This window comes from Erigeron canadensis, chromosome 8 (genome assembly GCF_010389155.1).
Source record: "Erigeron canadensis isolate Cc75 chromosome 8, C_canadensis_v1, whole genome shotgun sequence".
Classification (NCBI taxonomy): domain Eukaryota; kingdom Viridiplantae; phylum Streptophyta; class Magnoliopsida; order Asterales; family Asteraceae; genus Erigeron; species Erigeron canadensis.
Genome location: NC_057768.1, coordinates 31,155,446 through 31,168,330, shown reverse-complemented (window position 1 = coordinate 31,168,330; position 12,885 = coordinate 31,155,446). Strand labels below are relative to the sequence as shown.

General features: G+C 33.7%; 1 protein-coding gene across 1 annotated transcript; it reads left to right on the top strand.

Annotated features, from left to right (window-relative positions):
• The first annotated feature begins 5,321 nt into the window (after positions 1-5,321).
• LOC122579446 (GTPase HflX) lies at positions 5,322-12,340 on the top strand. The gene is made up of 13 exons (XM_043751626.1): positions 5,322-5,757; positions 6,484-6,626; positions 7,506-7,622; positions 8,433-8,547; positions 8,628-8,765; positions 9,044-9,139; positions 9,213-9,326; positions 9,463-9,531; positions 9,635-9,705; positions 9,795-9,888; positions 10,474-10,602; positions 10,697-10,786; positions 11,835-12,340. Exons 1-13 carry the CDS (start codon positions 5,362-5,364, stop codon positions 11,964-11,966), a joined length of 1,704 nt encoding a protein of 567 aa, XP_043607561.1. The 5' UTR covers positions 5,322-5,361; the 3' UTR covers positions 11,967-12,340.
• Positions 12,341-12,885: the final 545 nt, after the last annotated feature.

Sequence of the window (12,885 nt, the reverse complement as noted above, 5' to 3'; positions counted from 1 at the left end):
AAGAATTACTTCGTAATTTATATGAGATTTTTTGATATATAGCTTTAACCGTGGGTTATTAGGTCTATTTTATAGAGCTAATTTCAAGCTGGTATAAAACCTAGCACAACGTAAAAAGATTAAGGGGGTGCCTGGTTGGGGGGGTTTTGGGGGTGAGGAATGGGAAAGGCAATGAATAAACATGTCTAGTTGTACAAAACAAAGGTATTTAATGCTTAATAATGGGTAATGGACTATTACCCAATAAAATTGAGGGGTAAGGTAATTAATCCTTACAAAATTCTTCTTCTACCTTTCTTCTCTTTTCTCTGACCGGTTGGGAACCACCATTACCAACCAACACCTCCGACAGCCGTCTGACATCACCCCCGCCATCCGCCATCACCCTAAAAGTTCTCCCGCCACCTCCCACCGGAATACCTCCAGCCCCACCACCCACTGGAAATACCTCAGCTGCCACCACCACCCACCGGAAATACCTCCAGCCGCCACCACAACCTCTGGTCAGGCAATCATCGTCATCATCAAGCCACCACCGGAAAATACATCATCGATAATACTATTACTATTACCTACCCCTTGTACATATGAAGATACAATAAAAATATGAAGATTATGAAGATGCAGAAACTTATTTTTGTGTATTATTATGAGAGAGAGAGGGGAGAGATATGTGGTAGTGGGTGTGATATATATGATAGAAAAGTAATACTGATAATTGTTATTCACATTTTTCGAAAAGCTACAGATGCAGAAATCTTCTTCAATCAAGCACGCATAATATTTTCTTTATATTTTATTCATATTTATTGTTCTATACAGAGTTCTATTACCGAGTATAACCAAGCAATTTTAATGCATTGATAGTAGTCCTTAGCATTCTATTATATTCTCTTTCCCTTTCCCTTTTCCATTCCTTCATATGAACCAGGCACCCCCTAAAACAATATAACCTAACAGATTTATAGCTTTTCTAGCTTAGTACAGAAAGCTAGATAATTATATAATTTGGATATGAAAAATACCCATAATACTTATCACTTTTACATCTCACTATATATATCCTCTACCTCTCTTTATATCATTTATTTTTATGTTAAGGAAAATGTTAAATGCAGTCCTAAAGGTTGTATTTTACGTGCATAAAAATTTTGTACTTTCTATAATAAAAGCTCACTCCCTAAATTTTATGGTAAATGTACAAACAATTTATGCACTTTAAATACAGCCCTAAGGGTTATATTTAGCAAACCCCTTATATTAATTACCTTATCCACTAGACGTTGTCACTACAACCACCAATCGTTGTCACCACCATACTGACGCCACAAACACCGTGTCATTACTCGAGTACCCTTCTAATATATAGTAAATAATATAATTGATCCACTAACCTTGACAATCAAGTAAACCATTTTTAATTTAACTAAAGTAAGTTAACAGATATAATTATAATTACTAATAAACAAAATTGCTAATATCCTGACAAAAAGTATTTATATGATGAAACCATAATTAGTCCAAAAAACACACACCGCTTTGTTTGTTTGATAATGTTAATTGGTCAAAAAAATATCTAAATTTTTGTAACACGTACCTTTTCATTCAATAGTTGTCTAGTTATATTTGTTTAAAACCTTTTTCAATGATTTAAAAGCAAAATTAGAAAACCTAAATGTGTATATGTCATTACTACTCGTCTAGTAGTATTCATTAGAAGAAGAAATTATACTTTAATGGAAAGTCTGGTAATAATAACAACAACAAACTTTGTAAGTAAGTTATAGAGAAAACATGAAGAAAAAAAGTATATAGTCAAGTATCCGTTTAGCGAGGCACAACATCCACCATATATAAGCCTTACAAACCCCGAGCCAAGGTATCAACCAATACATTATGAAGGTATTCATGCCGGCGCGGGGTAGTTACGGATGGTGTCGTCCATCCAATTTAATATTTTTTGTTTAATATTATTCTTTTACTTTATATGGGATATTATTGAATCTAGTATATATATATATATATTGTTGGTAGAGCATAGAGAAAAAAGCAAATAGAACTTTTAATGTTAGCCATCTAAATTCAATTACAAATTAATCTAGACCTTTTAAAATAAAAGTCAACTTTGACTATTTTAGATATGATAACTCTTTTATTTTATTTAATATATACCTTTATAATCATAGTAATTATTTAATACTACATGATAATTACCTTCAAAATGGCTGGTATATTTTAGCTACTAATCATGATAATTTTTTACAAATAGCTTGCATATTTAATACACGGTATACAATATAATAATAAAAATTCATATCATGTTGATTGAGATCTTATTTTATTTAATAATGATTTAAAGTGTGTTGGAAGAAAGAACATAATTTTTTTCTAATTCACACATATGACAGAGCATGTTGATCTACTTTATGCACTCCTCAATCTAAACATTAACTTCTATAACACGGTACCCGAACAATACGACGGTGGTCTGATCGGCGACTGGTAATGATGTCAGCGACGGTGGTGGCGACGTCGAATGGTGTATGTTGATGTTTCCCATCTCTTCTCGAGAAACAAGTGGGCTATTTCTTTGTTGTATATATAATTAATGTAAATGTGACATGTAAATATTTTAGAAGATAAAGGTTTATAGTGTAAAATTAGTTCATTAACATAATTAGGTAATTTCTTATAACTATAAAAGAGGAGATTTATTGAGAGTAAATTAGTCATTTTCAAACTCTTTTTATTTCTAATTTTTCAACAATATGGTATTATTTTTATAGTACAAACATGTTACCCGCACAATGTGGTGGTGATGTGGTGGTAGCGGCGACCAGTGTTGATGGTGGCGAGTGATGATTGTAATTGATGTAAAAGTAATTGATTTAAAAGGGTAGTGAATATCTTTTAAATGATAAGTGATTGATGATATAACTTAATTCATTAAGGCAACATGGTCATTTCGTATCTTTTCGTTTGTTTTTCACTTTTCAACAAGGGTATATAATCATTATATAGTAATACTAGTATGGTACCCGCGCGATGCGGTGGCGGTGACGGATGGTGATGGTGGTGGCGGTGTCAATTGATGTAGGTATTGATGTAAAGGTGTTTGATTTGAAGGGGTGGTAGAGATATTTAATAATATAAGAGACTAATCGTGTAATTTAATATTAAAGTTAATAATGATTTAATTCTTTAATGGTAGTATAGTCAATTCGCATGTTCTATTTTTTCTAAACTTCCAACATGAGGATAATAATTTTTATATAGTAATATAAATAGATAACTTTTTATATGTGTACCTCTGTTATTCTATCATTACAACATTAGGGCTGGTAAAATTTAAATCAAGATGCATAATTATGTACTTTCACAAACTACAATAAGTAAATGTTATCTAATTAAAATAAAAATATGTCAAGAAGTTGCAATTCCATATTTTTCAAGTTATCGGGTGGCAAATAGACAAATTGGAATTAACCAACCCATAAGCATCCCATATAATCATGGTCTTTAAAACTCGATGGCGCATTAAATGGGTTGGTAGGTTGATTTTCGGTCACATGGGTTGGTCGGTTGGTAGATTGGCGCGTTAAATGGGTTAGTGGGTTGATCTCTGGTCATATAGGTTGGTGGGTTGTCAGATCAAATGAAGTAGTGGATCGACCAATTAAAAAACACTATATAAACTAAAATACTTTTGGGTTAACAGGTTTACCTATTAACCCAAAAGGTCAACCCAACCCCACTCAAAAAAATCATGTTGGCGGGTTAATTTAAGGTCAAATGGGTGGTGAGTTGTCGGGTCAAATGAGTTAGTGTGTTGATCTATTAAAAAAAAGTTATATACATTTACAATATCTTTGGGTTAGCGGGTTAGCATGTTAACCCGAAAGGTCAACCCAACCCAGACCCAAAAAATCGGGTTAAACAATGCCCCAATAGACTTCCCATATACAACCTATACCCAACATAAACATGAGATAGTTTAACTTTATAAAGAAAGAGTAATTATTAAAACTAAATGATTTTAATTGGCAGTCATTTTGTTGTAATAACATGTTATCTTACTCAGCTTTAAAAAGATGACACTTGTTTTGTGGAAATGTGTTGTGCCCTTAGGTTATGCGCTGATGGAGCTAGTAGATTTGCGAGAGATGCTATAAATGATAAATAAAGATGACTTTTAGTTACCCATTTGCTAGTAGCTCTAAGTGAACTTATTTATATGACAGTTGACATTTCATATTGTTTATTGTTGATTTCCTTTAATTATTGTGACGATACGATGATAGTAACACCATTTGAAGTTGTTCAATGATTCCGTTAGCAATGAATTGAGATTTTTAAAAGTCTCTTCGCACTTTATTAACGAAGTTTGATTTAATATTTAAAATTTTTAATAATTCACATTTTTATAAATCAGGGTGTTACAAGTTAAGCCTAACCTGACCCAAAAATACCGATTCGACCCAAAACCATGCTGAGCAGGTTAGGCGAGTTTGACATATCTAGTAACTAGTTAATACAGAAATTCATCAATAATTCTTCTCAATTTCCTTTCCTTGGCTTTGGATTTTCTTGTCAACCCATTTTTATCTTCAAGACTCCAAGACCATGTAAAATAGCTCTAGAATTTACGGTGTATCATTATATATGGTTATCGAATTTCAAAGAAATATATTCCTATAGACACCTTAGGGGCCGCTCTTTTTTAATCATTAAGTGCTGAATGTATTAATTAACTGAATGTATAAATAATGTCTGAATGTATTAAGTAAAAATTAGGTAATTGATAGTATTGATTCTTTTGATGTTAAGTTCATTACATGATATGAATTATATGCAAAAATCTTTTGCTCATGCAAATATAGCATCAAAGATGCCATAACAACTGTTTTAAGTGTTATCTATGTAAGGCATTGATGCCAAAATCATGATGGCCACATCCAGGGTTATTTTTCTCCTAAAAATTGTAACTATATTTTGTTAGAAGCTGAGATTCTGAGGATGAATAACAAAAAAGAAAATCTTTGACATCTAAGAATGCATCTCGTCTGGATGAATAATGTATCAAATGGGATATTTTTGGTTTGGATGAATGTTTACACCTACAAATAAACAACACCCAAATCTTGAGGGTCCATTTAGGCATTCAACTAAAACCTATCGTCGAAGATATTTCAAAACCGTTAACCGGAAAAGAAAAAGGAAAAAAACATCCATTAACAAACTAGATAATCCTCATACCCAAAACCACACCCAAATTCCTCCATTAATTAATTACTTAATTAATCAATTATTTAAATTTAGATAATCATACTTAAATAAATTATTAGTTAAATTAATACTATAATGAGTGCATGTTTTCATTCAGTAGGAATAAAACCTTTCCCTCTTTTTACGCAATTTAATTTCAATAAACAAATTCCTAACTTTTTAGCAAATTTTATAATTACTAAAAATTACAATAATTATAATAGTAATAATAAATTTGTTAAAAAAACTGATAAATTTAATCCGGTAATTAGAGTATTAGAACATGGAAGTGGAGTTTTAGCTCCTGCCGATGATGACGTCACGGAAGTGTTATCTCTAGATTCTATTGATGATGACGTCACGTATGAACCGGAGGAAGTTGCCGAAAGTTCTCCGGCGGATGTTCCGACGAAGAAGCTTGTTAAGAAGAAAAGAGATGATGACGTGGAGGATGACATGGATAGTCGGTTCAAACTCCGAAATGGCCGGGAGGTTTGTTTTTCATTTTTAAATTTTTTTTTTTTTTTTATCTTCTGATTTTAGGATTTTTGCTTTATTAGTATTTTAGATTCTATATAAGATAGGGGTGTAAACGATTTACCGGAGCCTCTCGTCGAGTCAAACGAGCTTAGTCTAAGTAAGTTTAATGAGATTCCGAGTAGTATTTCGAGCTGGGATTAAGTTTGGTTCGAGTATCGTAATGTGACTGTTCCTGATTATTCAAATGAATGTCACATGTTATCTACTTGTGAGCAATAAAATATGATCACTCATGTAAATAGATATATATTGGCGAAAAAAGGCATCCTGAAAGTCTAAGAAAGACCTGGGTTTAAAGTAGGGTTAACACCTTGGGATGCCCATAGGAAGAGTCTTGGAAACTGCCACGGGAATACAGGTTAGACTGCATGCATCAGAGCTAAATGCTCGACTCTTTCCGGGTAGCCTAAGCAGGATCCCTCTTTGTTTACCCATTTAAATTGGGCAATATTGATTTTTGGCATGCATTAGGTGTCAGGATGACCCTCTTGAGTCTTGACTTTGGATGTGACTGCTTCTGACTAATTCGAAGAAATGTCACATATCATCTACTTGTTAGAGTTATCTTATTCTAATAGCTCTCTTCAAGGCGGGTGTCATGTTACATGTGACAATTTGTTGAACCTTTATGGATAACTAAGTGGCACGAGATGTATGATTTGGTTTCAACATTATCAGGTTTTTGAAGAGAAAGCCTACCTTGTAGGTGTTGCACGTAAAGATCATACAGATGAGTTATTTAGCATTGACGAGTCACTCAATGAACTGGCCCAACTAGCTGATACTGCTGGACTCATGGTTGTGGATTCCACATATCAAAAGTCAGTACCTATATGTTTCATGCTCTTTCTAGTGATATGCAATTAATTACCAGTTAACAAGCTATTGATCAACTATCTCATAATGCATATGACCATCTCTAGTCATTGCATGAGAAATGTGATGATAATCTTTCACTAGTTTCTTCTTTTTTTGGCATTCAAGATGACCACATCTCAATAATGATAACTTGATGTTGTCTATCGTACACATTATGAATTTAAAGATACATGCCAGCATGATAAGGCCAATGGTATGGGACCTTGCCCTTACCGTATCACTTATCCTAATGTGTTCCTGTTATTATTTTCTTAAGAACCATCTCAAGTTTTGATAGTGAGGGCTTTGATGGCTCATAGGTTTATTTAAATAGCCATTTTTGTTCCTTAAAAGAATGAATAATAAAGTTGTACATGACGTTTCAAGAAACAAAATAGTTCTGGGCAACCTTCCTGCTTGCTCTTTCACTATTATGTTAATATTTTACGATTTCTAAGGATGTCATTGAAACTTTTCGTAAGTAGTTGACGGTCTACAACTACTTACTTTTTTATATATATGACATATTCATCATTCTCAATTTATGACTGATTACAAATTGATATTGGCTCTATAGGGTTAAAGCCTCAATATGGAATGTAAGTCTCACAGTTGTTACGCAACTCATGAAACCAGCTTGCCATGTGCTATACCGAATAAACTAATGTTAGTTTACAACTTAAAGCTACATTGTTCATCAAAGTCCCGGGCAATCTAAACGACCAGACAATACTAATAAACTTGCAGAGGAAAATTTCATTAATTGCTTTATTTTCTTCAGTGTATATCCATATTGTATCCATTTGAAACATGTATCTGTTATTTGTGTTTTTACTCTGCAGACTATCTACTCCTAACCCAAGGACATACATTGGCTCTGGCAAGGTTGGAGAAATCAAAACAGCAATTAATGGTTATGGTGTTGAGACAGTAATATTTGATGATGAACTCTCACCAGGGTTAGTTTCAGTGATACCTAATTGCATCATGCTTAATGTTGAGATTTCTGGTCAATGCACTTATATCCTGTCAGAGTTTTTTTGCCTATAGGCAGTTGGCAAACTCTTTATTTGACTTCAAGTGTGCTCTTATTTTCCGGTTTAGTTTTTCTACATAGGATGGAACTAAATATTGTTTTGTATCGGTATGTTTATAAGATAAAACTTTAAGTAAAGTATACCTGCCGATTTTAAAAGATCATAAAAGAAAGAAAATAAAAACTTAGAAGTATACCTTGCTTTTTTATCCTATATTTGCTTGTTGCAAAACTCATTGGGTCTTTATGTATCTTACAGTTGATTATTCTCTTTCTTGATCTGATGAGCCCCTCTTTCCACTTTATCCTGTATTTGGTTGTTGCAAAACTCATTTCTAGAACCATAACTTGTATGGTGCATAAGTTTTAATCGCCATTCTGTATGCTTTTGTTGCAAACATAGCAGCATCTACAGTGAGTGATTAACATTAACTTTGTAACATAAAATGAATACTTTCCAATAGCCATCTTCTTATTATTCATATATGCATGTGTGTGCTTAAAATGCTTTGTGATTCATGTGGAAGGATTTCTAGGTGACATGTTTGATGAAATTCTTTATGTTTGTATGGTCATATGTTTGTTATACGAATTATCATTATCAACTTATCTGCTTTTGGCTATATGCAATTAGTCTCATTACAACACGTAGTTTCACTATCATATTGTACGTCCCTCATGATTTTGATATTGGAGCAAATCCATAAATAATTAAATTTGAATAAAACTGCAGTCAGTTGCGTAATTTGGAAAAGGTCTTTGGTGGAAATGTTAGAGTGTGTGATCGAACTGCTCTCATCCTAGATATATTTAACCAGCGAGCAGCAACACGCGAAGCTTCTCTACAGGTAAATGTTTTCACTTTAGGTTGAATAAGTGGATGTATAAGCTTTTTGGATTATGAACTGAGTGATACATTACTTTTCAGGTTGCATTGGCACAAATGGAGTATCAGTTACCTAGATTGACAAAAATGTGGACACATCTTGAGCGTCAATCAGGAGGACAAGTCAAAGGTATGGGAGAGAAACAAATTGAAGTGGACAAGCGTATTTTACGCACTCAAGTAAGAAACATTTGTTGATATTGATATGGGCTGATTACATTACATATAATGAAATATGATGACATGTGTTCTGGGTAATCAACTTTAAAGTTGGTTACCTTAAATAAAATGTAATTTTAACTTTGATGGTTATTTCTGGCCATAAAAAGTTCGTTGCGTAGAACTGTTGGCTAACTTTTTATATTTCACTTGTTAGTTCATTACATTCCTCCCCACCTTCAGTTAATAAGTCTGGTGTTTGTTATATGGAATTTGTTCGTTGTGCGTGATTTATGCAGATTGGCGCTCTTAAAAAAGAATTGGAATCTGTACGAAAACATAGAAAACAATACCGAACGAGGCGCCTATCCGTGCCTGTGCCAGTTGTGTCACTGGTAGGAAAATACAATTTTGAGTTGGTAAGTTGTTTTGGTGTTTTTAGTCATATAACATCTCTTTAACTTGTAGGTTGGGTACACAAATGCTGGAAAGAGTACACTGTTGAATCAATTGACAGGGGCTAATGTTCTTGCTGAGGATCGGTTGTTTGCAACACTTGACCCAACCACAAGAAGGGTACAGGTCAGTAAAACCCCATAATGCTACATTTATTATGATTGGTTTCCTTGTATACTTTGTATTATTTTTCTTTTCATCATTATACTGCAAACTGCTTACTGGAAGATGATACATCCTTTTTCCGATTCATTTCATCTAGATGAATAATGGAAAGGAGTTCTTGCTTACGGACACTGTTGGATTTATTCAAAAGCTACCAACAACTCTGGTGAGCTCACTTTCCCTTCCAGTTTGTAGTCTTCTTTGTGTAATGGTTATTGTTATCCTTAAATTCAGAATGCATACCATTTATATGTCAATTGATGTTGTAGGTTGCCGCTTTCCGAGCTACGTTAGAAGAAATATCAGAGTCATCTCTTCTGGTCCATGTGATAGATATAAGGTAGCACTGATCACTAACTGAGCTTCTTTTTTTTTTCAAATTAAATTTAAGAATTGTTTTTTCTAATTAAATTATGCTATTAATTGCAGCCACCCACTGGCAGAGCAGCAAATTGAAGCTGTAGAAAAAGTTCTTTCAGAACTAGACTCTTCATCAATTCCCAAGTTGATGGTTTGGAACAAGGTGACTGCATATTCTGCTGTCTTAATAAGTAGCAAATTTTTTCCAGATCAGATTCTGATAATACAATAATTCATTTAGTGTAATCATTTAAGTTAATCGGTTTTCAGAAGCCATATCAGAAAAAGTCACCATGGTCCAAGTTCAAGTTAGCTGCACATCATCATTTTGACTGCATAGCCTGGTCAAATTCTCCTAAATCCTCCCCAATTGGTAGAAAAAGAACCCACAACCCCTTGGGGTTATCCCGCACTTGGACAAAGAAGTAAAAATATAAAAAATTGCGCCTATGTATTAACTTTCTGAAATTTGATCCTTTTGTATATGCAGACAAACTTTGCGAGTTGGTTCCTTCAAATAGAAACTCTGATCAAAGTTCTTTTCCTTTTTATGCAACTACCTCTTCCTTTATTTGATATTGATAAAGTTTTAAAAATGGTAGAATCATATTTGCTAATTAGTGAACTGTGCTTTACCTTAAATGGCATTAAAATTTTCAGATAACTTTAGTTTAATTTATCACTAATTCACTGTGTCAATAGAACTTTAGTTTGATGACTGTATAACATGACAGCTGCTTTATGGCAGGTGGATAAGGCTAGCAATCCTGAAGAAATTAGGTTAAAAGCCAGGGATCTCGAAGATACAATTTGCATATCTGCCCTAAATGGTAGTGGTCTGGACGAATTCTGTAACGCAGTACAGGATAAACTGAAGGTGCTAACTTGATTTATGTCTAAGTGTTTTTTTCCTGTGTTTTTTGTATTTTATTTTTAACCTTGCTGAACAGAAACTATCATACATATAACAGGATAGTATGGTATGGGTGGAAGCTTTGGTTCCTTTTGATAAAGGAGAACTCCTCAGCACAATACACCAAGTTGGGATGGTTGAACGAACTGTAAGTGTTCATATTGACAAATTAGTTAGATCATGTCTCAGTTACACCAAAAAGTTGGCGGTATGAATCATTTAAGTTGGAGGTAGCAAGATGAGTGGGTTCTGTTATGGGTCAAAAGTTGGCTGTATGAATCATTTAGATTGACCATTTACAATTTTGTGTTCTTTTTTTCATCATAATAATGTGTTAATGTGATTAATATTGTCATAATAATAATCTAATTCTATTATGAAAATGATTTAGGACCTGTTTGACCAATTACCTTCAAATGAATTTTGCATACTCATTTGACCTGTTTGAGATTAAACACTACCAGAAGGTCCAGAAGTGAACAAATTGACCCTTCTATTTTTGAACATTACCTATGTAGTTAAGGACCAAAATTTGTGGGTTTCGGTCAAGGACCGATATTGGTTGGAATTTGATAATTTTAATAGTATGCAAAATTGTCAAATATATAATTATTAATGTTTAATACTTAATATGAATATCAAAAGTCAAGCTTAAAAGTATCAATATTTGATAGATTAGTGATAGTACTTGCAAACGTTAGTGTTTATTATTGTGTGTTTAAATTTGGACCTAATTATTTTTTTATTATAGATAAAAAAAATTTAAAAATGGACAATGGAAACCCCACCAAAATCGGTGGGCTATCGGTAAATATCACCGATTATTTCGCGACCGAAATTCTACAATGGGACGACCACCGAAATCCCACCGGAATTGACAACACAGATCATTACTTTGTCTAGACTACTTTATCTTTGTAAAGTACAAATTACTTCTTCGTGTTTGCTTGTTGTGTATAAGTAACTCTAACATCATGATTTCTTGTAGTGTAAAGAAGTGACTAAGTGACTTATTTTATGCATAGTAGTACAATACTATTATATTCCAACTATTGCCAACATTGATGATTTGGAAGTAATAATAGTAGGGAATAGTAATGGTTTCTCAAATTGGTTTTGAACTCATAAGAAGCGCTGCATTTGATAATGTGTTTGCCATGCATTTGACTTAGTTTTCTTCCCTCATCTTCTTGTAGGAGTACACAGAGAACGGTACGCTGGTCAGAGGACATGTGCCTCTCCGTTATGCAAGGCTTCTGACTCCAATGAGGCAAACATGTGTATCTCGGTCTTTAACTCCTTCAGATGATGATGAACTGCCAGTATAAAGTGTTAAAAACAGCCCCCATCTTTGCAAGTATAAGCCTCTCAAAGCAATACCTTTTTTTCAAGACAGCCTTGAAGTCTTTGGGAACGGTTTTCTGTAAATACCTTGGCTAAATGTTGTGTTAACCAACAGTTTCTATCGGTAATCGCATACTGCTTTGACTTCGACTTGGCTTTCCAAGACCGCATATAGTGCTTTTACAGCCTTCATTTGGTGATGTACAGCATTGCTATTTGTCTCGGTGTAGATACAATGACGAGACTCATAGCTTCTTCTGTGTAACTTGGAGGTTTCCTCCTAACACAAAACTGTATTGTATCATTGTTTTAAGGCATTCTGGAAGTTATAATTAGCTTATTTGAAAGTTTAGCAAAACTGATTGGGCATATTTGGGAGTTGGTTTGGATAGGATGGCTTTTTGCTATTGTGTTTAGACCAGATCTTTGGCAAAACAAATCTTGCCCAGCAGATGTCAAGATGACCCTGGCCCAAACCATCAGATTGTGTCACCCATATGTTTTTTTCTTGTTCCTCACCATGACTGATACGAGGTTAATATAACTGGCTAACTGCTATTTGCTGGTTTTATATGGCGTGAAAATGTGATCTTTTGGCCTTCTGGCAGATTGGTGACCTAAATTTTGTTTGTGATCTGGATGGCTTTCACATAGTCACATAGCAAAAAAAGTGTCCCTTGGCGGCGCCACGGTGACGGTGATTTGTGTTAGCTATGGATGTAAGTTATTTCAATCTTTAAGAGTAGATGTTATAAATTATTTTCATTAAAGGTATTATAGGTATATTAAGTTTAAATATTTAAAATAGTTAAACAAGGGGAAGGACATTTTGGGATACCAAGTTCTTGTCTTGAAAAGGGGAGTAAATGCTTTACGTAAGAGTGTAAGACTAGCACGGTACTC